General features: G+C 44.8%; 1 protein-coding gene across 2 annotated transcripts; it reads right to left on the reverse strand.

The window, feature by feature from the left end:
• Nucleotides 1-1,552: 1,552 nt before the first annotated feature.
• On the reverse strand, nucleotides 1,553-27,841 carry ptcd1 (pentatricopeptide repeat domain 1). 2 transcript variants are annotated; one of them, XM_078240106.1, is made up of 10 exons: nucleotides 27,773-27,841; nucleotides 24,653-24,746; nucleotides 22,101-22,664; nucleotides 18,577-18,717; nucleotides 15,603-15,821; nucleotides 13,138-13,239; nucleotides 9,984-10,748; nucleotides 5,518-5,634; nucleotides 3,100-3,282; nucleotides 1,553-1,934 (listed from the first exon to the last, which is right to left on the reverse strand). In XM_078240106.1, the coding sequence occupies exons 3-10, from the start codon at nucleotides 22,608-22,610 to the stop codon at nucleotides 1,761-1,763; spliced, it is 2,211 nt and encodes a 736-aa protein (XP_078096232.1). In that variant the 5' UTR covers nucleotides 22,611-22,664; nucleotides 24,653-24,746; nucleotides 27,773-27,841; the 3' UTR covers nucleotides 1,553-1,760. The 2 variants fall into 2 exon arrangements, with proteins under 2 accessions (XP_078096232.1, XP_078096233.1); XM_078240107.1 differs by having other exon boundaries at nucleotides 24,653-24,751.
• Nucleotides 27,842-27,969: the final 128 nt, after the last annotated feature.

Here is a 27,969-nt window from a genome sequence, read left to right on the forward strand (position 1 = left end):
TAGCTTTTTTTATCCTATCCAAAATCTCTGTTACTGTGACATTGGCAGTAACTTCTTTTAACAATGACATGTGGAGTACTTATTTAACACCTCCGCAATGTCCTGCTCCCATAGGAAGGTCCCTAATCAGGCCCCAGGAGAAGAGTTCCCTATTCAGGCCCACTCTCTACCCGTATGTAGGATTTGGATTTCATTTTATTGTTACTCAACAATCTTTCTCATACATTCTCTTTGGCCCTCATTTCTTTTCTGCAGGATTTCCCTTTTGTTCTCAGATTGGTTTCGTACTGAATTATGAGCCTAATATTTACCATACACTTTTTCTGTTTCATTTTAATATCTATGGCTTGTCATCAAGATAGCTACAGCTTTGCATGTCCATCTTCTCTCTGGTGAGAATATGGTCTAGGTCTAGTCTCCTCAAACACCTCCCGTTGCTCATTTACTATTTTCATACAAACATGCAGACTCCACACACACTGACCCAAGCCTGGATTCAAACCCAGGTCCTTGGAGCTGTGAGGTAGCAGTGCCACAATTTTGCCTTGCTTAATCCAATCTATGGTCCAGATATCTTTTGAACTCATTGAGGTTATTGCCTTCCTGTTGAGTATTTTCACATTTGGTTTATTCTTGTCCCTTTCTATAACTAATGATTTGTTTCCCAAATGTTCCTCCACTGAAACATGCTCATCTTGATCCCCCCCGAACTAGATCCCCCCCGAACTAGATCCCACACAGCTTCCTTTCTTACCAGGCTGGAAACATTCTAATCAAGAAAGTTCTTCTATTTCAGGAATCCTTCCTCCTCTTTGCCATTACACTGTTTCCCCCCCCTTCAATTGGGATAATTGAAGTTCCCCTTTATCAGTTCTTACATCTTACTGCAGTCTGCCTGCTAATTTGCTCCTCCATCTCACTACTTGTTTATGACATTAGCGTCATAAGTAGGCTTACATTAACGCTGCAGTGAAGCTACTGTGAAAATCCCCTAGTTGCCACACTCCGGCACCTGTTCGGGTACACTGAGGGAGAATTTAGCACGGCCAATGCACTTAACCAGCACGTCTTTCAGACTGTGGGAGGAGCACCCAGAGGAAACCCACGCAGACATAGGGAGAACGTGCAGACTCCACACAGTGACCCAAGCCGGGAATCAAACCCAGGTCCCTGGCGCTGTGAGGCAGCAGTGCTAACCACAGTGCCACCAATGATCAAACACAGAAAGACCCAATCCGATTTGTTCTTCTCTTTCTTCTGCTTCATTCAGGTTAAATTTAATGGGGTTGCAAAGGAGGTTTCACGGTATACACCTATATGGTCCCTGGAGCAAAGATCAAAAAATTCTCCCAACATAGATGACGTGAAGAGTACACCGTACGTAAGAGAGGTTTAAAATCAAAAAATAGATTATGTATGCCCTCCAGTGTGGCTATCAGGCAAAACTGCCTTTGGAGCTTCTTTCCACAAGGGCTGAAGACAGGACTTACTATCAAATAGCCCCTGGGTTTTACCACTGTTCCTTGTTAGGGTTTAAAGGATATATTCTTTTCCATTGATGTAGGATATCTTTATTCCATTGTACAAATAGAGTAAAGGAAGTCAATAACTTACAAATTTACAGAAGTTATTTATCTCTATACACTTCTATTGTCATGTCTGGTGCACAGTTCCATCAACATTCAGAACTGCAATAGGCCAAGTCTGCAGTGAGTGGAAATGAAAGTTAACATGGCAAAGTTCAGTTATGGTATCAATCGTCAGTTTTGTGCTGTTTCCCCACTTCTGATATTTGTTCTTGCTGGGACATGACCCTTAATTCTGTACTTCTCCCAAGGATGTGGTGTTTCTGCTGTGGGCATAAAGTTTAACCAGCGATAATAATAACCACGAAAGCCGTCAATCTTTTCTAGATAGGTATTCTTTGACTTGTACTGGAAGAAAAAGAGAAAACGTTTACATTACTTTGGAAAAGCTTGCAAAATTACACTGTAGAGATAGTATCGCCACAACCAAGTTGGATAAAATCTACATCACAGCTGTAGTTGGATACAGTGGATAATTTAGCTCCTGAAATAATACTGATGCCATCCTGGCTTGGCTCATTACTGTCCCTTGCACTTGATTATAAATTTACTATAGCTAGAATTAAGCATGATAGATAATGATCAAATATAGAAAATGTAAGGTGTCGAAAAGGTAAATTTACATTTTCACATAACGAGCCTGTTATAATCTTGAACATATTCCTCAATATTCCTTTCTTTTCACTATCCGGTATTTGACCGTTCTGAATATTTCCATATCTCAGAGTTTTTTTCCTTCAACGCTACAGATATTCAATGAGATCCTGTCTGCCTGTTCCAATCAGACCGTAAAAACCTATTAGAAAATGGAGTTCTCTATTTTCTGGTTGATATTCCTCTCAGAATCAGTGAGACCATTTGTTCATTATTCTTTGTAGGAAGATGTTTATATGTTGCTAAATACACCAAGGCAAAGGGCTGAAGACAGGACTTACTATTAAATAGCCCCTGGGTTTTGCCACTGTTCCTTGTTAGGGTTTAAAGGATATATTCTTTTCCATTGATGTAGGATATCTTTATTCCATTGTACAAATAGAGTAAAGGAAGTTAATAATTTACAGCTCAAAAGCACTTAATTATGTACGATGCACAGTGAGACAGAGGCTGCTACATAAGACTGCCACTTATACCTTCCAGGTTTGTCCCCAACCCACACTTGTTGCCTGAGGAACTAAAATTAAAACAGCATCGCTGCTATTGAAAATAGCAAACCTCCAAATATTTCAGCATATGCCCCATTACGTCGCTCTGTCTCCTGATAATTTGAACTCTTGTGTTGGCTATGGGACACAGAGCCACAGACAGCCAGTTTCTAGAGTTGGTCATGTCACCAGGGGAATGAAGTAAAGTTTATTAAACCTGGCTGCTGTGCCATCCTTCAGTGACTGCAGAGTGTGTTGTGCCCGGGAAAATAGCTGTGGTGGGCTGATAAACCACTTTGGTTTAGCAATGCGGCGTGCGCCAAAAAAACCCCCCTCTCTTTTACAAAAAAAAATCAATTCTCATCACGTACCCTGTCAAATTTTGGAGGATATTTTGCAGCAAATTCCAATTGTCGAAGGACAACCTCGTTAGGCTGCACTTGATTTTTTGCCATGTTTTGTAGGATGTTTGTGAGATATACGTAGTCCAGCCGCTTTGCTGCATTGTTGATCAGGGTGCTGTACACATTGACATTGGGAAGTACTCCGGACATCTGAAATAATGGGAGAAATTCAGTCATCTCTGCAATATGGTTACTTTTGGAAAGCCGGGATGAAATATTAATCGGGAAAAAGGTAATTGGAGATGATAAGGTTAACAGTTAGTAGTGGCTTAGTGACTCCTTGCAGGGAACTTTTCTTCTAAGACTCCTTGTACCATTTTGCTTCCGTATGGGAAGGGTAACAACTATCAGAAAACTCAGCAGGTCTGGCAACATCTGTAAGGAGAGAAAGCAGAGTTAATGTTTCGAGTCCTTTTGGCTCTTGGTCAGAACTGAAGGGAGGGAGAAGGTGTTAGATATTAAAGTGTAGCTGTGAGAGATTGCAACAAAAATGTAGCAACTTTAACAACAAAAGCCAGATGGCCTGTTTTGGGAGGGGGGTTGCATTGAGGCAATACATGTATGGGATATTTTTAAAGAGAGGGTTTAAGATGGAGGAGAAAGGTCGCAATCTAAAGCTGCTGAACTCAACGTCGAGCCCCGAGGGCTACAATATGCCCAACAGGAAGATGAGGTGCTGCTCCTCCAGCTTGCGCTGGGCTTCACTGGAGCATCGCAGCCGGGCAAGGACGGACATGCGGGCAATGAGAGCAAGGTGCTGAGTTAAAATGGCAAGTGACAGGAAGGTTGGGATCATGCTGGTGGATCGAGCGAAAGTATTCCGCAAAGCGGTCACCCAGTCTGCATTTAGTCTCCCCGGTGTAGAGGAGACCGATGTCTCCAGTTCCCTGATAATCTATATCACAAAAAAGTCCCGCCATCCTCTTTGCTAAACAATGTTAGAAGGAGGGGTTGATAGGAGCAAAATTAATAGGAACTATATATAAATATATCAAACCCAGAATTTCTTTCTCCTTATAATCCCATCTGCTTTTCCAATCTTTATTTCAATCTCTTTCTGTACATGATTTTAATCTCGTTTATATTTTCTGGTTTGAAATGAGGGTCTCAGTGAGGATTCTTTATTCTCATTGGTTGTACGGCCCTGTTGTTGCTTTGTCTACACAGACAGATAGTGCAAGATTCCCTGTGGAGGGCACCTTAGAGGATCTGACACCCAATAAGAGCAAGCATCTGGTCAAATGCCCGTAAAAACTTTGTGGGAAGCTGTCAGCCTAGTGTTGTTCCTTCATTGGGCCAAGAGTTGGTAATACCCCAACTTGAGCTTCATAGAGATATTGAGTATGTAAGCAGAGCTTTATAAAGCGCTGGTTAGGGCACAGCTAGAGTGTTACATCCAGTTCTGCTCATTAGGATGGATGTGAGGGTCCTTGAGAGAGTGCAGAGGAGATGGAGGATTTTTACTGGGGGGGGGGGATTTTGGCTGCAAGGTTAGGTTAGAGAGGTGGGGGTTCTTCTCCTTGGGGTAGAGGGGTTTGGACAGAGGGGGCACAGATTTATGGTTCTGGGCAAAAGATGCAGGGCTGTGTGAGGAAGAACATTTTTACACAAGGAGTGGCAATGACCTGCAACTCTGCCTATGAGAGTGGTAGAAATGGAAAAGGGATCAGTGATTTCAGAAGAAAATTGAATAGGGTCACATGAGTAGGGCAGGAAAATGGGCCTGACTGGATTGCTCTACAGAGAGGCAGCAAGGACTCAGTGGGCCAAATGGCCTCCTTCTGTGCCATAATGACTCTTGTATCTATCAATTCCACTTTTTATTGAGATGATCAAAGTTGTTTAGTTGCAGCAACCTTCTCCATTTTCAAGAAAATGGCATCTCTTTTATATCCCAAATAGGGGCAGTAGATGATAATTTGAATAGAAACAAAATGTGCAGGGGTATAGGGAAAAGGCGGGGGAATGGCACTAAGTCATGACGCTCGTTTGGAGAGCTGGTGCAGACAGGATGGGCCAAATGGCCTCCTTCGGCACTGTAACAATTCTGTGACGTAGCTGGGGTCTACCATTGTTGCGCTAAAACCAGCCACCAGGTGGTGCTCAGGAGCAGCTAGGAGGACTCGGTTTCCAATATCTGGACTCTTCGGGAGAGTTTCCTCTTCCCACCTCTCGCCATCTCCTCGAGATTCATCCTCGAGTCAGACTCACCCAGCTAAGGCCACTGAGAACACGCTCTTTTTTCTGCTCAACTGGCTGCCTAACATTAAAGAATCTAACCCAAACAAGGCCTGGAAGCCACCAAGAATCTTCCCATTGACTGCAAGTGCCTGCGGATACTTTCCCTTTATTTCATGCAACATGTAACCAAGTATCAGAGATTACCTTCATGTCACGGAGAAGTTTCAGCCCGTCACTTTCTTTCCTGCAGGCTATCGCTAGGTTGCAGAAGGTGTGCATGGTTGGTGATAAACCTCGTTCAACGAGTACTGGCAGCAGGGCCTAAGGGGCATAAATGCACCATCATCAGAGGACAGGAAGAAGACAGCAACAGATATAGCCGTGTAGTCAACTTGTAGAACTCTCATCACCGAGTCTAAAGGTTGTGGGTTCACATCCCACTGCAGGAACTTAAGCACAAACATATCTAGGCTGACACTCCCAATGCAGCATCATGGAGTGCACAATATTGGAGGAGGCACCCTTCGATCAGATGTTCTGCTCTCTCAGATTAAAGATCACCTGGCACTTGTCTGAAATCTCACAACACCAGGTTAAAGTCCAACAGGTTTATTTGGTAGCAAATGCCATAAGCTTTCGGAGCACTGCTCCTTCGTCAGATGGAGTGGAAATAGACGAAGGAGCAGTGCTCCGAAAGCTTATGGTATTTGCTACCAAATAAACCTGTTGGACTTTAACCTGGTGTTGTGAGACTTCTTACTGTGTTCACCCCAGTCCAACACCAGCATCTCCACAACTTGTCTGAAATGCAGAGGAGCTAATGGGGCCAATATTTATCCCTTTATCAACCTACCTGGTCAGTGTTGCTGTTTGTGGGAGCTTGCTGTGTGTAAACTGGCTGCTCCATTCAAACAGAGCCTACACTTCCAAAAATAGGTACTTCACTGGCTGTAAAGTGCTTTGGGATGTCCCACGGTTGACAAAGCGTCATCTGGACTCGAAACGTCAGCTCTTTTCTCTCCTTACAGATGCTGCCAGACCCGCTGACATTTTCCAGCATTTTCTCTTTTGGATTTGGAAGGCAGCGGCATAATCAGACAAAGTCAGCATGGATTTACAAAAGGGAAATCATGCTATATAAATGCAATGCCTTTCTTTATTTTATAGCTCTGCTATAGACTTAATGGAGGCTGAGAGAAGCTCATGGTCACAAATGTAATTGAGTTAAATAAAGCTTCGATCTGGTATTTGAATTCGAACCCAGCCTGGCCTGATGGATGACTCTGTTTCCTGCAACAGTCTTGGGGGAAATCAATTTGACTGGTAGATATTAACCCACACCACAAAACCAGTTTGGTATTAACTGGTCATTCAAATTACTGCAAGGGATAGCTGTGGGTATGATTTTTATACCCCTTGTAATTCACAACAATCAGAAGGCGGTACAATATCCTAACACCACCGTGGATGTACCTACACCACACAGACTGCAGTTTTTCAAGAGGGTGGCTCACCACCACCTTCTCAAGGGCAATTAGGGATGGGCAATAAATGCTGGCCCAGCCAGCGATGCCCACATCCCGTGAAAGAATACTTAAAAAAACACTGCAGCAAATATTCTGAAAATAAACAGCTTACACAAGAACATGACGTGAATAACTTCCAAGAAAATTACCCCAGAGAATCTGACGAACCTCTCGCCAAGGGCAGAAACTGCCACACATCTACCCATGAAATAAACATAAAGGCAACATTTCTAAAACTCCCTCTGCTCTTGATCAAAGCCTCAGTGCCTTGGGCGGTGTGGATTGCTACAGCTTGGTTCGGATGGATGTGGACTCACTCCACATGTTTAGCTTCCGATTTTATCCGTCCTGCGGTGCAGTGGCTTGACATTTCTCCACACGGAGAGAAGGGACAAGACAAACCAGATCATTTGCTTAGCAAAATCAAAATCTAACAAAGGGGAAGTGCGAGGTCGTACACTTTGGAAAAAAGAATAGAGGCATGGACTATTTTCTAAACGGTGACAAAATTCATAATGCTAAAGTGCAAAGGGACTTGGGAGTCCTAGTCCAGGATTCTCTAAAGGTAAACTTGCAGGTTGAGTCTGTAATTAAGAAAGCAAATGTAATGTTGTCATTTATCTCAAGAGGCTTGGAATACAAAAGCAGGGATGTACTTCTGAGGCTTTATAAAGCACTGGTTAGGCCCCATTTGGAGTACTGTGAGCAATTTTGGGCCCCACACCTCAGGAAGGACATACTGGCACTGGAGCGGGTCCAGCGGAGATTCACACGGATGATCCCAGGAATGGTAGGCCTGACATACGATGAACGTCTGAGGATCGTGGGATTATATTCATTGGAGTTTAGGAGGTTGAGGGGAGATCTGATAGAAACTTACAAGATAATGAACGGCTTAGATAGGATGGACGTAGGGAAGTTGTTTCCATTAACAGGGGAGACTAGGACGCGGGGGCACAGCCTTAGAATAAAAGGGAGTCACTTTAGAACAGAGATGAGGAGAAATTTCTTCAGCCAGAGAGTGGTAGGTCTGTGGAATTCATTGCCACAGAGGGCTGTGGAGGCCGAGACGTTGAGCGTCTTCAAGACAGAAATTGATAAATTCTTGATTTCTCGAGGAATTAAGGGCTATGGGGAGAGAGCGGGTAAATGGAGTTGAAATCAACCATGATTGAATGGTGGAGTGGACTCGATGGGCCGAATGGCCTTACTTCCGCTCCTATGTCTTATGGTCTTATGGAAGGTGGTAATCGAGTCTAGATGAGCTTTTGTCAAAGCTGGACCTCCTGTGGGCAGCTTTGACAAAGAGTCATCTGGACTCGAAACGTCAGCACTTTTCTCTCCTTACAGATGCTGCCAGACCCGCTGACATTTTCCAGCATTTTCTCTTTTGGATTTGGAAGGCAGCGGCATAATCAGACAAAGTCAGCATGGATTTACAAAAGGGAAATCATGCTTGATGAATCTATTGGAATTTGAGGATGTAACTAGTAGAGTTGACCGAGGAGAACCAATGGATGTGGTTTATTTAGACTTTCAGAAGGCTTTCGACAAGGTCTCACCTAGCAGATTACTTTGTGAAGTTAAAACACATGGGTTTGCGGGTAATGTCTTGGAATGGATAGAAAGCTAGTTCGCAGACAGTAGGCAAAGAGTTGGCATAAATGGATCTTTTTCTGATTAGCAGTCAGTGACTAGTGGGGTTCCGCAGGAATCTGTGCTAGGACCACAACTGTTCACATTATATATTAATGATTTGGAAGAGGGAACTAAATGTATTATCTCCAAATTTGCAAATGATATAAAGTTGGGTGGGTGGGTGAGCTTCGAGGAAGATGCAGAGATGCTTCAGCATGATTTGGACAGGCTGAGTGTGTGGGCAGCTGTCTGGCAGATGCAGTATAATGTGGATAAATGTGAGGTTATCCATTTTAGTAGCAATAATAGGGAGACAGATTATTACTTGGATGGGTGTGAATTGAGAGAGGTGAATACTCACCAAGGCCTTGGTGTCCTCGTGCATCAATCGCTGAAAGTAAAAGCGCAGGTACAGCAGGCAGTAAAGAAGGCAAATGGTATGTTGGCCTTCATAGCAAGAGGATTTGAGTATAGGGATAGGGATGTTTTGCTGCAATTGTATAGGGTGTTGGTAAGGCCACACTTGGAGTATTGTGTATAGTTTTGATGTTCTTATCTGAGGAAGGATGTCCTTGCTGTAGAGGGAGTACAGTGAGGGTTTACCAGGCTGATTCCTGAGATGGCAGGTCTGTCATATGAGGAGAGACTAAGTTGGTTAGGATTATATTCACTGGAGTTTAGAAGAGTGAGAGGGGATCTCATCGAAACTTATAAAATTCTAACAGGGTTAGACAGGGCAGATGTAGAAAGAATGTTCCCAATAGTGTGGGAGTCCAGAACTAGAGGTCATAGTTTGAGGATAAGGGGTAAACCTTTTAGAACTGAGGTGAGGAGAAATCTCTTCACCCAGAGAGTGGTGAATGTGTGGAATTCACTACCACAGAAAATAGTTGAGGCCAAAATGTCACGAGATTTCAAAATGAAATTAGATATAGCCCTAGGGATTAAAGGGATCAAGGTATATGGGAGAGAAAGGGGGGGGGAATCAGGATATTGAATTCGATGATCGGCTATGATCAAAATCAATGGCAGAGCAGACTTGAAGGGTTGAATGGCCAACTCCTGCTTCTAGTTTCTATGTCTTTTGGACTGAGCACCCGGAGGAAACCCACGCAGACATGGGGAGAACATGCAGACTCTGCACAGACAGTGACCCAAGCCGGGAATTGAACCTGGGTCCCTGGCGCTGTGAGGCAGCAGTGCTAACCACTGTGCCACCGTGCTGCCCACATTTTGCAGATTCCATGAAGGTTTCTGTGCCCAGTGAAGGAAGTAAATGATGACACGTCACTTGGTGCCATATGCTTTCCCACTCTCGCACTTAGTGGAGAAAACCTAGGCCACTGGATTTTTCCAGCCAGATTTTGTTGCAACGCTAACGGTGCATCTTGTAAGTTTGATAAAATATTGCTCATTTTTTAAAGACGGAGAATGTAAAATAGACCATCTGATAACTGTGTCATTCTGTTCTAGAGATGAAGCTGGTTTATCCACTGATCCACTTACCTTAGCACCCTCCAGGTCACCTTGCCTGCTCTTTTTCCGAATGAAGGTGTTAAAAAATGAAATGTCTGGCTTCACGCCGTGCTCATCCATGAGGGCCAGCAAGGAGGACTCGGATTGGCTGTTTGGTTCCACTACTTCAGCCAATAGTGTGAACGTTTTAATATCTGGTGCCACGCCATCTTCTTTCATTTTATTTAAAAAGCCACTCAGGTTTCCAATTAATGCGAGTCTGTCAGGTGGCATGGCTACCGTTCCCAAAGAAACGAGGTTCTTCTTGTTGACTTGGACATCGAGTAGGTTAGGTAGATGAGCATCTTGCAGAAGATCACTGGAGTCTGGATCAACTGGAAGTATTTGGTATCCGGGAACTAGTTCCAAAGAGTGTGCTCCATGTGTCTCCAGCTCCTTCTCTTGCCCATCACTGGATAGTAGGATTGGTGCTTCAATGAGGTTTGATGAAGTTGCACTGTTCTGCTCGGCTGCTGGTTCAGAGACTCTGCAGCTGGTTGGTTGCTCAGAAGTCAATCCAAACAGCTGCTCTTCCAATAAACCAACAACCAACGTGCTGCTTTTTGCCAGCCTTTGGCCTTTGACCCTGTGAACTCTTTGTCGCTGCCTCAGCTGCCACATTTCAGCCTCCTCGCCCAACAGTAAGCACGATGCCACGGCCGGGTCCCCAATGCCACAGTCCCTCGTGGCTCGCAGCAGCAGGTTGTAGCTCTTGGCATCGGGCGTAATGCCGAACTTTAACATCTCTCGCCAAATCTGCGAGAAAGAGAGAGAGAGAGAAAAGTCAACTCAACATTCAAATGGATTCTCCAGTGAAATGTCTGCGATAATCACAACAGGATCATTGACCGAATCGACAGGGAGCAGAGTGCAGACACAGTTACAAACTGCTGGCTTTTAAACCTATTTGTTGAGTCCCATGGCTGACTTACTAAACAAAATTTGATCCTCAGTTTTTCAAAAAAAGCGTTGGTTCACCTCATCTCGAGTGTCTGCAGATTGTAGATTTGAGCCCCTCTACAATTGGAGCGTATATTCCAGGTTGACACTTCAGTGCAGTACTGCAGGAGTGCAGAGCTATAGCTGGTGTGTTCCAGAGCAACAACAATGCTCTTTCTGCCTTCCCCGGCTGGCTCGAGATGATCCCTTGGCATTATTCGAGGAGCTCAGGTTCTCTCGATGTCAGTGTTAGCAGAAAGCCCTCAACCAATTCCACCAAAACAATGATCAACTCGGTGAAGCTTTTTTGACTGTAAGTTGCTGCTGTATCTCCTTCTAGGTTAATGACCTCACCTCTGAAAGCATTTAATTGATTATAAACCTCTTTGGAGGTGAAAAGATGCAGTGTAATTGTAAATGATTTATTTTGACGAATCCCTCTTTGCCTTCTGACAAACCTGGTCTCTTTCAGTGAACATGTACTGCAAGGATGCTTCTTCATACTTTGCTTCCTCTTCCTTTTTGGGAAGTCGGTAGTCTGCTCGCTGCCATTGCCTGCTTCCTTGGATCTTACTGTGATACATAGAATCATAGAATCCCCACTGTGCAGAAGGAGGCCATTTGGCCCATCAAGCCTGCACCGACAACAACCCCACCCAGGCTCTGTTCCATAACCCCACGTATTTAACCTGCTAATGCCCCTGATACTAAGGGGAAATTTAGCATGGCCAATCCACCTAACGCACATCTTTGGACTGTGGGAGGAAACCGGAGCACCCGAAGGAAACCCACGCGGACACGGGGAGAACGTGCAAACTCCACACAGACAGTGTCCCAAGCCGGGAATCAAACCCGGCTCCCTGGCGTTGTGAGGCAGCAGTTCTAACCGCTGTGCCACCCATACCTCAGCTGCATATAGTTTGCTGTTGGGGTGTATCTGTAGTGACCACACCTTTTTCAACAATCACTCACTCTGTGCTTCTTTACTAACTGAGGTTTTGTATCTTTTTGTCTGTTAACGTCATGATGCAGAAACAGAATTGAGGAGCAATAAGAGTAATTCTCACTGCAATGTGTGACAGTGTTCACCTGAAAATGCTGAAAGCTGTGCAGCTGCTCGAGCTGTGACATTTAGCACAATTACTGTTCCTCCAGAGAAAATAGACTTTCATTGTGTGAAAACCATTGCGATAATATGAAAATGACCTTTAAAGAGCAGGTCAATAGAGAAAGCTCAGCACAGGTGTATGACAACCCACTGGTACATGCTGACTCACCAGCAACACTGCACTGCTCAGCAACAGGAAAGGGGCACCAATATATCAGCTGTCCCTTGGGGAAAGAGACAAAAACCCAATTCAGCCTCAGCCCTTCTCCGGAGAGATGGAAATACATCAATATACTCAACCCTCCTGCTTATACTCATTGTACCCTCTCTACTTTCTCAGGTGGCTAGGGAAATTTGGCATGTCAGCTACGACTCTCACCAATTTCTACAGATGCACCATAGAAAGCATCCTTTCCGGATGTATGACAGCTTGGTATGGCTCCTGCTCTGTCCAAGGCTGCAAGAAACTACAAAGGGTTGTGAATGTAGCCCAGTCCATCACGCAAACCAGCCTCCCATCCATTGATTCTGTCTCCACTTCCCGCTGCCTCGGAAAAGCAGCCAGCATAATTAAGGACCCCGTGCACCCCGGACATTCTCTCTTCCACCTTCTTCCGTCGGGAAAAAGATACAAAAGTCTGAGGTCACGTACCAACCAACTCAAGAACAACTTCTTCCCTGCTGTCATCAGACTTTTGAAAGGACCTACTGTATATTAAGTTGATCTTTCTCTACACCCGAGCTATGACTGTAACACTACATTCTGCACTCTCTCCTTTCCTTCTCCCTTATGTACTCCATGAACAGTGTTTTGTCTGTATAGCGCTCAAGAAATAATAATTTTCATTGTATCCCAATACATGTGACTATAATGAATCAAATCAAATACAACATGACAGTGCAGGGTGACGTGCCAGTGGGAGGCAGGCAGTGCCTGGATTCCCCACCAGGAGTCCCCAGTGAGCAATGAGAGGGAGTAGCTAGATACTTTCCCAATGAGGAAAGGGAGAAGTCAGAGAGCAGAAATGACCACAAGTTGTCTCAGCTTATCCTGTCAGTGTATAGACCAGGAGCGGGAGGAGAAAACGCTACAATTACCTGTAGAGAATATCTAAAACCATTCTCGGTGTCCTTGATGCAACCAATCATTAAAGTGCTGAATGTTTCCACATTCATTCTGTGACCACGATGAACTATTTCCTGAAATACAAACACAAGAGACACCTCTGATAAGAAAGGCAGAAACACTATGCAATCTGTGCAATAACCCACCTGTGCACAAGCACACACAACCTTGGAGAATGTTGGAAAATCTCTATTATCAGCCGGCAGCACGGTGGGCACAGTGGTTAGCACTGCTGCCTCACAGCGCCAGGGACCTGGGTTCGATTCCCGGCTTGGGTCACTGTCTGTGTGGAGTCTGCACGAGCTCCCCATGTCTGCGTGGGTTTCCTCATGGTGCTCCGGTTTCCTCCCACAGTCCAAAGATTTGCAGATTAGCCTTACTAAATTGTCCCTTAGTGTCCCAAGATGTATAGGTTAGGGGGGGGATTGGTGGAATAAATACCTGGGTTACAAGGATATAGGGTCTGGTTGGGATGCTCCGTTGGAGAGTTGGTGTAGGCTCGATGGGCTGAATGGCCTCCTGCCTGTAAGAATTCCATGATCTCTTAACCTTCCCTATTTCGGTATGAAAAGTTGAAATTTTGCACGTCTTTCTTTATAATTATAACTTTTCAGTCTTGATGTCATTTGATTGAACCTTCTGCACAAAGTATTCCAGTTGTAACCATGCCAATATCTTCTGTAAATTCAACATTGCTTCCCTACTGCTGTATTGAAACAACTTGCATTTAGATAGCTCCTTTAATGTAGAAAAACACCCTGGTTTAAATCAGAAACACTGGGAATCAAACGAGAAGATATTAGGAAGGCCGCTTAAGAGCTTGACAAAGAAATGGATTTTAAAGAGGATGCAAAATGCAGGGAGGCCAGGGGAGGGGAGGGGTTTATGACAGTATTTCCAGGGTGTAAGGGCCAATGTGGCTGAAGGCAGGGTTTAGTTTTTATTCAGTCACAGGATGTGGGTATCGCTGGCTAGGCCAGCATTTATCGTCCCTAATTTATCATCCCAACTCTGAACATCGCACTTTAGGAAAGATGTAGGAAAGGTTCAACAGGATGAGGGACGAGGGAATTCCGTTCCAGGGAAAGACTGGAGAAGCTTATTATCCTCGGAGAGGAGATTTGATAGAGGCGTCCAAAACCATGATGGGTGTGGATAGAGTAGATGGGGAGAAACTGTTTGCAATGGCAGAGGAAATGAGAGTCAGAGTTCACCATTTAACACACCGGCAAAAGAACCAATGGTCATGAGGGAAGTCTTTTGATGCAGCGAGTGGTTAGAAGCTGGAATGCGCTGCTGGAACGGGCGGTAAAAACAGATTCAAGTGCAGCTTTCAATAAGGAATTAGATAAATACGTGAAAGGAAATGATTAGCAGGGCTACAGGAAGGGTACTGGGGAGTAAGACTAGCTAAATTGTCCTTGTACAGAGCTAGCATGGAGTCAGTCTGAGTGGCCCCTTCTGCACTGTAACCATTCGATAAGGATATGGTGAGCACTATGAGTTTAATGTATTACCCATCCATTTGTTACTAATGCTCTTAGGAACCCATGCAATCACTATACTCCCAACATTCATTATCTATTGTCTGAAACATTTTGAGACTGTGATAAGGTACTATATAAATGCAATTGCCCTATTAATTATCCTATTGGTGAAATCATAATTTTAACCCTGTTCCCTCTCCAATGTGATGACTTAGCCATGAGCTCGCTCAGTGAGAGGTTCCATAGACAGTTAATGGCATTACCATCGCAGAATCCCCCACCATCAACATCCTGATACTCTGGCTACAAGAATAGGTCTGAAGTCAGGAATCCTGTGGTGAGTAACTCACCTCCTGATTCCCAAAGCTTGTCCACCACCTACAAGGCACAAGTCAGGAGTGTGATGGAATACTCTCCACTTGCCTGGATGAATGTGCTCCAACAAAACTCAAAGCTTGACACTATCCAGGAAAAAGCAGCCCGCTTGATTGTGGCACCTCATCCATAAACATTCACTCCCTCTACCACCCTTGCACATTGGCAGCAATGTGTACCATTGACGAAATGCACTGCAGGAACTCACCGAGGCTCCTTAGACAGCACCTTCCAAACACATGACCACTACCATCTCGAAGGACAAGGGCAGCAGATACAAGGGAACACCACCACCTGCAAGTTTCTCTCCAGGGAACACACCACCCCGAGTTGGAAATATATTGCTGTTCCTTCACTGTCGCTGGGTCAAAATCCTGGAACACCCTCCCTAACAGCACCTGTACTTACACCACATGGACTGCAACGGTTCAAGAAAGCAGCTCATCACCACCTTTTCAAGGGAAATCAATAAATACTGGCCCAGCCAGCAACACCCACATGCCATGAATGAATGTTTTTTAAAATCAGTACTGAAGAGTACCAATGATACATTGACTCAAGTGCCAGTTCCTTACCCGAAGCACATCGAAACAAGCCTTTAGATCAGAGCAGACAGCATATGCCTTTAACATTGCATGGTATGTGATCAGGTTAAGACAGATATTATTGCTGCTTAATTCTTCCCGGAGCTTTGTGGCAAATTGCAGACCAGACTCCTTCCAGGGGGACTCTGCACAAGCGTTGAACAGGGCGGTGTAGGTGGCTTCAGAAGGAGTCGCAGCTCCCTTCTTCATCTGCAAAAACATGATTCATTCCAATTACAATTCTATCAACAACAACCGGCACTTGTGTAGCATCAGGAACTGTAGTAAAACGCCGGGGGTGTTTCACATGAGTGTAATCACTTAAGACTAGGAATCCAGAGAGCCAGGGTAATGCCCTGGAGACCCAGGTTCAAATCCCACCACGGCAGATAGTAAAATCTGAATTCAATAAAAATCTGGAATTAAAAGTCGAATGATGACCGTGAAACCATTGTCGATTGTTGGGAAAAACCCATCTGGTTCACTAATGTCCTTTAGGGAAAGAAATCTGCCGTCCTTACCTGGTCTGGCCTACGTGCGACTCCAGAGCCACAACAATGTGGTTGACCCTTAAATGTCCTCAGGGTTGGGTAATAAATACTGGCCCAGCCCACGTCCCATGAATAAAATAAAGAGGCAAAAATTGACAACGCACCAAAAAGGAGATATTAGGACAAGTAATGAAAAGATGCAAATTGCATCTAAAAAGGGGGAGAGCAGAAGGAAAGGTTTAAGGAAGGAATTTCAGAGCTTATGACCAGAGGGCTGAAGGTACAGCTGCCAATGGTGAGCGCAATGAGCAGAGTGGTACTGATCACATATACATCTCCTAGGCATTATCGCCTATGGTTACATGCTCACACGGGGAGCCGATATTTGACAGTGTCTAATGTGGCTGTGGTACACCGATGTTACAAGTATGATAAAATGCAAATACTTCGCTTAATCCTAAATCGGAGACTGGGAACTCCAGTTCCCAGAGGGCCTCGGGCCTTCTATGTGTGTGTGTGTGTGTGTGTGGGCCAGGAAGTGGTCACATATGCACAGTTCTGTGCTTTTTTAATGTTTCTGGGGGCATGTGCTGACTGGGAAATGACGCACACGAGTCGTTAGCATCCTTACCTTCTTCAGGCTGGGAATGGGCCCTGCGCATCTGCACAGAGGAAAAGAAGTGATAAAGTGCAGAAAAGCAGGTCAGGCGACCTGAACGGGAGCACCAATCCCAGGGAGCAAGGCATGGGGAGGGGGGACAGCAAGAGATCCCAGAAGTCAAGTAGAAAGGAGCAGAACAATAGGCTTCAAGTTAACGACAGAGCTACAGGGAGCAGACTTGAAGCAAGGTGGGCCTGAGAGAGGCCCAGAAGATTCAAGAGGGCAGCCCAATGTTGGTAACTCTGTGTTGTGGGCTGTAGGGGCAAAGGTATCTCTTTGGAACAGTCATGTTTTGCTTGGCACGGGCCAAAATCTGAAACTGTGCTTGGATGGTGAAACCGAGTGTACTTGGAGTTGCGGCAAAAGGAATCTCAAAAGGAGAGACTGAAACCCACGAGGTGGATTCTTGTTGAAGCCATCTGAGTGGAAGTGACATTTGGAGAGAATTCCAAGTTAAGTTCTTCAAATGCTGAGATTGGAAACTCTCATGAGAAAGAAAAAGTTTCAGCAAGACTGGTTGACTCAAAATGTTTGTCACATAAGTTTCTAAAATAAGAGGCATTGTTAACTGCCTCACAGCCTTGCAGCGCCAGGGATCCGGGTTCAATTTCGGCTTGGGTGACTGTGTGGAGTTTATACATTCTCCCCGTGTCTGCGTGGGTTTTTTCTGGCTGCTCTGATTTCCTCCCACAGTCCAAAGATGTGCCGGTTGGGTGGATTGGCCATGCTAAATTGCCCCTTAGTGTCCCAAGATATCTAGGTTAGGGGGATTAGCAGGGTAAATATGTGGGGTTACAGGGATAGGGCCTGGTTGAAGTGCTCATGTCGGAGAGTCGGTGCAGACTCAATGAGAAGAATGGCCTCCTTCTGCACTGTAGGGATTCTATATACTGTAAATTATTTTATCTTTCTGAATTTTATGTGTCTGTAAAGATATTGCTGGAGTAAAAGGAATATTGTGAGTTTGAATCATTTTCTTGCATTTGTATTGAGATCTTTCCAACCTCTTTGTCCGGTGTAATATAGTCCATTTCTTTTAGAATCATAGAATCCCTACAGTGCAGATGGAGGCCATTCAGCCCATCGAGCCTGCACCGACAACAATCCCCAGGACCTATCCCTGTAACCCCACGTATTTATCCTGCCAATCCCCCAACACTAATGGCCACCTAACCCGCACATCTTTGGACTGTGGGAGGAAACCAGAGCACCCGGAGGAAACCCATGCAGACACAGGAAGAATGAACAAACTAAGCACAGACAGTGACCCGAGGCCGGATTTGAACTCGGGTCCCTGGCACTGTGAGGCAGCAGTGCTAACCACTGTGCTACCCTTGTTTAAAAAAACGTCTTATTCTTTGCAATTGAAGTTCATCAGCAGACTCCTAGGAGTTTGTTCAGTAACTTACCTCCACAGTTTCTAAAATAAGTTAGAATCTATTCAAGCCAGGTCTCACTTTGGGATGGGACTTGTCCAGTATTCTCAGCTGGGATCGTAACAGAGAGATTCTTTAGGACTTGCTCCCACACCCTAGAACACAGTAGCATCAGCATGTAGCCTGGAGTGTCAGTCCACACTTACACTATAAATCCACCTTTCCAGATGTATCTCAATCCATTGCTGAGACAGGAGTGTTGAGAACAGTTCTTTCCAAACCACTAGGCCCACAAATTTCAACAAGAGCATATCAGCAAATGAGAACAATACAAAGTGCGAATAGGATGGAGAGACCTGGGCTTCAAGAGCCGTATGGCCTGGTCTCAGGGTCTGGCTCATTGCCCAACGCAATATAACACAGTCTCCAGTACTCACATCATTGTAGAGTTGAAAGGCTTTCTTCAAGTAACCCACTCGTCCACAACCCCCTATCAGCACTGTGTAATTATACTCCTCCGGGAGCAGCCGTTCTTCCTTGACCATTCGAGTCTCAAACATGTCCAGAGCCTCAGCTAACTAGAGAGGAGAAAGACATCAGTGTGATAATTACCAAAGTAATTGGAACAATTATTAAAAGTACTCGCTGAGAAAGGGATTCATTCAATTAATCCATTAGTCCAGCACATGGCAACAGCAGCAATAAAAGGCCATTGGCTGAGCTAATATGGTTAACGTGTAAATATTAGTTTTGGTTTCCCCATCCAAACTACTTGAGTTATGAAAAAATATTACAGAAGTTGTGCATTTTCTTGTTGGGAAAATACACTGGGCTGATCAAATAGCAGCATTCTGTTACAAAGGGGATTAAAGCAACTTGCTGCAGATGCTGGAATCTGAAACAAAATCAGAAAATGCTGCAAAATCTCACAGAAATCCTACAGTACAGAAGGAGGCCATTCGGCCCATCGAGTCTACACCAACAACAATCCCACCCAGGCCTTATCCCTGTAACCCCACATATTTACCCCGCTAATCCCTCTAACCTAAGCATCCCAGGACACTAAGGGGCAATTCAGCATGGCCAATGCACCTAATTCACACATCTTTGGACTGTGGGAGGAAACCGGAGCACCTGGAGGAAACCCACGCAGACACTGGGAGAACATGCTGCCTCCGCACAGTCACTCAAGCCGGGAATCAAACCTAGGTCCCTGGCACTGTGAGGCAACAGTGCTAACCACTGTGCCACCCTCTCTCTCTCTCTCTCCAGAGAGTCTATCAGGCCTGCTGAGATTTTCCAGCATTTTCTGTTACAAAGGGGATTGATTGAGTTGAACTGGATTCCTTGGTTATATGAGTAAAACAAAATAAAAAGGATATTAAAACTATTCCACACAAAGGATAACAGACTTTTGGAACACGTTATTTGGGGAGCTGTGTACAGTTTTGGTCTCCATTTTGGAGAAAGGATGCAAGTGCGTTGGAAGCACTGGATTCACTCCTGGAATGAAGGACTTATCTTAGGAAAGGTTGAACAGACTGCACCTATGACCACTGGACTTTAGAAGAATGAGAGGTAATCTTATTGAATTAAACAAGATCCTGAGGGGAGTTAATAGGATAGATACCGGGAGGATGTTTCCACTTGTGGGAGAGAGTAGGACTAGGGCACACAGTTCAAGAATAAGAGGTTTTAAGACAGAGATGAGAAGTGTTTTCTCTCAAAAGGGATAAATAGATTTTTGATAGACAAAGGTGTGGGGGGAAAACAGGAAAGCGGAGTGGAGGCCAGAATCAGATCAGCCATGATCATACTGATTGGCGGAGCAGCTTTGAAGGGGTGAATGGCCTATCCTCTCCTCTGTTCCCATGGAGACTGAGGAAACATGCAGTGTCAAAAAGAAACAACAGCTATTAAGAAGGGTAAAAGGATGTGGTTGGTGGGTTAAGCTGCAACAATTCATCCCTGTTCCCAGATCTTATACTCGGGTACAAAAACCGACAAGTGCAAAGTAGCTTTAAGCCCTACATATCTGGCTTTATTTAAAATTCCAATTTTAAACCAAGGTATGCTTGGCCAGCTTTACAGAGGCTGACAGTTACAAGTCACTCTGGGGATTCAGTACTGAATGGCTGTTCGGCACGGTGTTATGGACTGTAAGACCTCACACTCTAAAAACATTGACCTCGACTGAAGGGCCACCGTGCTTCCGCCACTTTGCGGTGTGTGATAACCATCACGTCCGTTATATATTTAAGTGGTTGCATGATTGCTTTAAGAGCCGCTCGCATGTTTTGATGGTGATGACATTGGGGGTTTCACAGGCTCCTGTTTAGTTTCGTGTTTTATTCTGCACAGGCAACAGCTCCTGTATCAAACCTTGTTATTTTGCATTTACGTGAGCAAACCACATCTTTTTCTTTCTGTGTAAAACTCACAACCCCCAACATAGTTAGAACATTACAATGTCATACAACCGACCAGAATCCATTCTATTTATAGCACTGGCATTTATCCAACTGCAATTAAAAATTTAACAAACGTTCCTGTTATTTATGGAATTGTGCATTAAAAGAAATCTATTGAAGGTGATCTCACCCTGTGGAATTAGCTCCTCTGACAACACCTCACATGCACATTGTAGGAAGCTACTGTTTTATTTAACATTTTCTATGGTATATTTTTATGAACATTTTCACGTGGGATAAACCCTGCTGAAAGCTTCCCACGTTACAGTGTGACATGTGCTGCACTGCTTGTGCACATTCCCAGCTCTCAACTAACCTTGGCAAAGACCACCCTTACCTCACGCACAATGCATGATCAGAGGGTAGAACTAATTAGTGTCGGCCACCTTATGTGATGTGTTTAATTAACCAATGAATGTAAACGGGCGTTCTTTGGAGTAATGAATAAAGAACAATAGGGAGACTGGAGAGATTGGCACAGAGACTGGCGACATCTGGTGGAAGCAAGGTTGGGTCGAGACAGAGAGAGGGGGGGGTGAGCGATACTAAAAAGCTGGTGTATATTTTGAATTAACTCCTAATAAGCTCTTCCGATTTACCGACGAAGTGAATTCTTGAACCAAACAACATTAATATGGAAGAATATTAAAAGACTTTAATAGGGGCCAGGTTTCTCTTGAATTCACAAATATTTATCTCTGTGGCCTCTGCTGGAATGATCCTGAGCAGCTGTGCTGTGGGAAGGCAGGATTGTGGCTCCTGAAGCAGGGTGAACGGAGGCAGCTTGTATATTCATGGCAAGACTCGAGACAGTTTCTGGGGGAAAGAGGGGTGAATGATAGGGAGTGGGATAGGGATAGGGTCCCAGTTATCATTAGCACATGTTCTGTATGTAATAGTGCCTGAGGTTTGCTTGGTGCAAACTGATCACTTTATCCTCTTGTAATGCCTCAGCTCTGGTCGCCACCCTTTAGAAAGGATGTGAGGCCCCTTGAGTTTGAAGTTTCTTTATTAGTATCACAAGTAGGCTTACATTAACACTGCAATGAAATTACTGTGAAAATCCCCTAGTCGCCACACTCTGGCGCCTGTTCGGGTACACGGAGTGAGAATTTAGCATGGCCAATGCACCTAACCAGCATGTCTTTTGTACTGTGGGAGGAAACCCACGCAGACATGGGGAGAACGTGCAAACTCCGCACAGACAGTGACCCAAGCCGGGAGTCGAATCCGGGTCCCTGACGCTGTGAGGCAGCAGTGCCACTAGGAAAAGGGTGCGGCGGGGAGATTTACCCCAATGGGTCCAGGGATGATGGAATTTAGCTACAAGATTAGGTTAGAGAAGCTGAGGTTATTCTCCAAGGACCAAAGTAAAGGGTGGTTTGGTAGGAGTGTACAAGATTACGACAGGATTAGAAAAGGTAGATAAATAAAGCTGTACCCATTAGCTGGTCATACAACTGAGAACGATATTTAACCAAACTCCAGACCTTATTTTCCTTGATGAGTTTTTTGCACTGTAGGAAGTACCAGTACGTAGTGTTCCTTCTGCCTCGTTTCCATCTCGCTTTGGGACTTTTAATACCCTCCTCGCTCTGATTCTCGGTGTCACTGTATCTGGAATCCTCCAGCTCTGAGGAGCTCTTACGGAAGTGTCGCCTGGAAGAGTAGATTGTGGCTCGTTCCCCAAATCCTTCAGTTTCTTCCTCGGGCAAGGCAGGCGATGATTTCTGCCCCGGTGCAGCTTGGCACTGCCTGTCCTCTGTGTCAACGCTCTGCCCACTGCTGAGCACCCGCGGTAAATTCGTCCACCCGCAGTTCTGAACCAACAGGTCCCTTGGGTATGTCACATCCCTAGGAGACGGGGCTCTCAGAGGGCTGCTCCTCACAAGAGTACTCAGGTGTCTGGATGGGGACAGGTATGGGTACAGCGAAGAACAAAGTCGTAAGGAAAGGTACATCTGGTAACGCTGAAGGTGTAAAAAACCCGGCCAAGTCATCTTCTGCAAATTCCTTCCTGTTTCAGTCTACGTTCTGCGGAATGGATCTCTCTGCTGGAATAACAAGTTAAAAACAAACACAGCATTATAGGTAAACTTTTATACAAGGAGACTGAATTCACTGTGCCAAGATTACATTCAGTCTTAGATGCTGAGGTCAGGGGTTAGTGTAAAATTGGCTACAACACAAATCAAACATTTTGATAACACAGATCATAATAACAAGTTGAATCTGGACATAAATTAAATAAAAACAGAAAATGCTGGAAATAGTTGATAGGTCAGGCAGCATCTGTGGAAAGAAACAGAATTAAGGTTTCGGATGGTGGTGACCCTCCAACAGGACACTTGGTACATGACGGGTGCTGGTAGCCATGGGATTAAATTAAAGTTATATTTTAGATGGCTTTATATAGGGTGGCACAGTGGTTAGCGCTGCTGCCTCACAGCGCCAGGGACCCGAGTTCAATTTCAGCCTCGGGTGACTGTCTGTGTGGAGTCTGCACTTTCTCCCCGTGTCTGTGTGGGTTTTCTCCGGGTGCTCCGGTTTCATAGAACATAGAACAGTACAGCACAGTACACGCCCTTCAGCCCTTGATGTTGTGCCGAACCTTTTCCGAAACCAAGATCAAGCTATCCCACTCCCTATCATTCTAGTGTGCTCCATGTGCCTATCCAATAACCGCTTGAAAGTTCCTAAAGTGTCCGACTCCACTGTCACAGCAGGCAGTCCATTCCACACCCCAACCACTCCCTGAGTAAAGAATCTACCTCGTACATCCCTCCTATATCTTCCACCACGAACCTTATAGTTATGCCCCCTAGTAACAGCTACATCCACCCGAGGAAATAGTCTCTGAACGTCCACTCTATCTATCCCCCTCATCATCTTATAAACCTCTATTAAGTCGCCTTGCAACCTCCTCCGCTCTAAAGAGAAAAACCCTAGTTCCCTCAACCTTTCCTCATAAGACCTACCCTCCAAACCAGGCAGCATCCTGGTAAATCTCCTTTGCACTCTTTCCAGTGCTTCCACATCCTTCTTATAGTGAGGTGACCAGAACTGCACACAATATTCCAAATGTGGTCTCACCAAGGTCCTGGACAGTTGCAGCATAACCCCATGGCTCTTAAACTCAAACCCCCTGTTAATAAACGCTAACACACTATAGGCCTTCTTCACGGCTCTATCCACTTGAGTGGCAACCTTCAGAGATCTGTGGATATGAACCCCAAGATCTCTCTGTTCCTCCACATTCCTCAGAACGCTACCTTTGACCCTGTAATCCGCATTCAAATTTGTCCTACCAAAATGAATCCAACACTCCAAAGGGGTTAGGTGGATTGGCCAGGCTAAATTATCCCTTAGTATCCAAACATGTGTAGATTAGGGGAATTAGCGAGGTGAATATGTGAGGTTAGGGGGATCGGGCCTGGGTAAGATGCTCTGTTGGTGCAGACTCGATGGGCCAAATGGCTTCCGTCTGCAATGTTAGGATTCTATGATTCTATATGTACAACCCTTGCCATGAGACACCCCTATGCCTTAATCCATCTCATGAAACATATTTCAATCAGTGGGAGCACGGAGTGTGGATGAGGGATAGAAGTAGACAGGTAGGCAACAGAATGTTTAGCAGTGGGCAGAAGGTCCGTCCTGTTTATAATTAGATTGTTTGTGGTTAATACACGTTTGGAATTATGGAGGTGTGTGTGGGTTGCAGCCTTGGCTTCATACTTAAGCAGTCTTGCTCCAGAACCCTCATCGCTGGAGACTATCTACTTTGGTTGCTATTCCCTGAAGTAGCAAGTTCCCTGGGTAAAGAAGTTTCTCCTGAATTCCCTTTTGGATTTCTTGGAGACTATCATATAGCGAAGGCCTCTAATTATGTTCTTCCTCATAAGAGGGAACGTTCTCTCTGTATCCACTCCATCAAAACCATTTGTAACTTTGGAGGATCCCTACTAGGTCATCCTCAGGCTTGTTTTTTCAGGAGAAAAGACACGTGGCCTGTCAATCCTTTTCGGATGGATACTCACACATTTCTGGTATCATCCTTGTAATTCTTCTCTGCACCTTCTCCAGTGCCCCTTGCTTTACATTTCCTCGTGCAGTGTTCTAATAAAAGGTTGCATCTGTACTGGAGATAAAAACAAACAGCAAATGGCGACAATGTAATACATGACAGTAGGGATAGATCGTTCAGCACCTTGGGCACATTCCAACAGTTAATTTAAACCAGACTGATCTGTATCCTGACTCCATTTACCTGCCGTGGCTCCAGTAACCCTCAATAACCTTTCCTGAAAAAAATCTCATTGTGAACATTTCAAATGCCCGAGGTCAAGACATCAATTCAATTTCAGAATCCACCTGACATTCACAAAGTGGCTGATTTCCAACAACTTGTAACGATCTATTGCATTTAAAAGAAAGAAAACCATCTGGGGGGAAGCTTCACCACACTGTGATTGAGCCAAATTTCAAAGCCACTTGAGGGGATATTGGGGCAGGTGACCAAAGGCTTGGTCAAAGAGGTAGGTTTTAAGCAGTGTCTTAAAGGAGGAAAATAGAGCACCAGAAGGGTTCGGGGGGGATATTCCAGAGCTTGGCAGCTGAAGGCACAGCCTCAATGGTGGAGCAATTGCATTCCGGGAACTTCAAGTGGGCAGAATTAGAGTGGCACAGAGTGTTGCAGAGCTGAAGGATATTAGAGAGGGGCAAGACCATGAAACAAAGATTGGAATTACCTAAACAGGACCCAGTGTACATTAGCGAGCATAGGCGTGATGGCTGAGTAAGACTGTGTGACTTTGAGGTCATAGAATCATAGACTCCTACAATGCTGAAGGCCATTCGGCCCATCGAGTCTGCACCGACCACAATCCCACCCAGGCCCTATCCCTATACATTTACCCTAGCTAGCCTCCCTGACACTAAGGGGCAATTTAGCACAGCCAATCCACTTAACCCGCATCTTTGGACTGAGAGGGGAAACCGGAGCCCCCGGAGGAAACCCACGCAGACACGGAGAGAATGTGCAACCCCCACACAGACAGTGACCCAAGCCGGGAATCGAACCTGGGTCCCTGGCGCTGTGAGGCAGCAGTGCTAACCATTGTGCCACCGTGCCGCCCATCAACAGCAAAACTTTGGATGATCTGAAATTCGCAGAGGATAGAAATGGGGAGGCCAACAATCAAAAACCTGGGTGACCATCACGCAGGTAGAGGATTAAGGGATTCTCTGGCATGGGGCTGTTAGACTTGGGGGGAGCAGGGGAGGGTGGGGTGTTGATGCTGGATGAGGGTGGGAACAGCACTTGTCAGAGATTTAAATGACCAGATGACAGGAAAAACATTATCCTGCAAGCTTTCGATCCAGGACACAGGACGGCTGACTATTACAGGATAATCCTGTAAAATAGGAGATAGTTTGTCAACCTGACTGGAATCGTCAAGTCTACAGGTAACAAAGGCGAGGGTTTCAGGTGCAGGTGAGCTGAGGCTTAGGCACAATCGGGTGATGTTATGCGGGTTAAAATTGATGGGGTGGCTACGTGGTCAGGAGCTCATCTCAGAATCAAATATGACACCAAGATCACCATACTGATTCCATAACTTACAATATCAGCCAGTGTCACAGAATGACTGAACTATTACAGCTCAGAAAGAAGCCATTTGGTTCACTGTGTCTGCACCAGCTCTCCAAATGAGCAACTCACTGTGAGCCATTCCCTCACCTTCTTCCTGTAACCCTGCCCATTCTTCCTTTCCAGATAACAGTCTAATTCCCCTTTGAATGCTTCAATTAAACCTGCTTCCACCACACTCTGGCAGTGCATTCTAGACCCTAATCATTTGCTGCTTGTTAAAAGTTTCTCCTCATATCACTTTTGCTTCTCTTATTAATTAATTTAAACCTGGGCCCTCTTGTTCTCGATCCTTTTATGAAGTGGAGATGCCGGAGTTGGACTGATTCTTTTATGACTGGGAACAGTTTCTCCCTATCTATTCTGTGCATGTCCCCTTCACCCCATTTCCATTCATTTTACTTTATTTCATTTATTAAATTTTCATTTCTTCTATCATTTCATTTTTCATCATCATCATTTCCTCCCCCCACCCCACCCCCACCCCACCTCACTAGGGCCATCTGTTAGATGTCTCAGGTTGTCCTTTGACGCACTGCTTATCTTTGTTCAGCCATAAACACGTTCTGATCTCTTAATGTGCACCCTTCTTAGCCATGATCATCACCATTTACATTCACTTTGACTTTTTAATCGATGACATCTTTGTAAATCTCCCTTCCCCTCACTCTCGCAGTATAAATCTCATCCTATTTTCTATTGTCCTCAGCTCTGATCAAGAGTCATCCAGACTCGAAACATTGGCTCTATTCTCTCTCCACAGATGCCTGTCAGACCTGCTGAGATTTTCTAACACTTTCTGTTTTTGTTCCAGATTCCAGCATCCGCAATAATTTGCTTTTATCTTTACCTAATTTCTCCAATTTATCTTCATCACTGAAGTTCCTCACCCCTGCTGGAGAGCACTAGTGCTGAGATACCCGCCAGATATTATCCCAACAGCAAAGGGCCCAAACAAAACTTAAACATGACTCTGTTTATACTTCCCGCTGCCTCGGAAAAGCAGCCGGCATAATCAAGGACCCCACACACTCCGGACATTCTCTCTTCCACCTTCTTCAGTCGGGAAAAAGATTCAGAAGTCTGAGGTCACGTACCAACCGACTCAAGAACAGCTTCTTCCCTGCTGCTGTCAGACTTTTGAATGGACCTACCTCACATTAAGTTGATCTTTCTCTACACCCTAGCTATGACCATAACACTACATTCTGTACTCTCTCCTTTCCTTCTTTATGAATGGTATGCTTTGTCTGTATAGCAAGTAAGAAACAACACTTTTCACTGTATACTAATACATGTGACAATAATAAAATCAAACCAAACAAAGGATGAAAACATTCCAGACTATATTAAAATTTAAACATGGATTAAAACACTCCAGACTACATTAAAATTTAAACATGGATTAAAACATTCCAGACTATATTAAAATTTAACCATGGATTAAAACACTCCAGACTACATTAAAATTTAAACATGGATTAAAACAAAGTAGACTATATATAATACTTTAGCAGGTTTCCATTTGAACAATCCTCTGAAATTGCAACTGTCCTTGTCCCCATGTGCTTCCGGTCTGACGGAAACCCCGCCCACATAGAGCGCGATTGGTCAGTTTATTAGAGACCGCGTCGTGATTGGAGGACCCGCTAGCAGACCTCAGAATATGATTGGCCAATACTATTGTCAATCAAACGGAGCCTGGC

This window comes from Mustelus asterias, chromosome 23 (assembly GCF_964213995.1).
Source record: "Mustelus asterias chromosome 23, sMusAst1.hap1.1, whole genome shotgun sequence".
In the NCBI taxonomy this organism is placed as follows: Eukaryota; Metazoa; Chordata; class Chondrichthyes; order Carcharhiniformes; family Triakidae; genus Mustelus; species Mustelus asterias.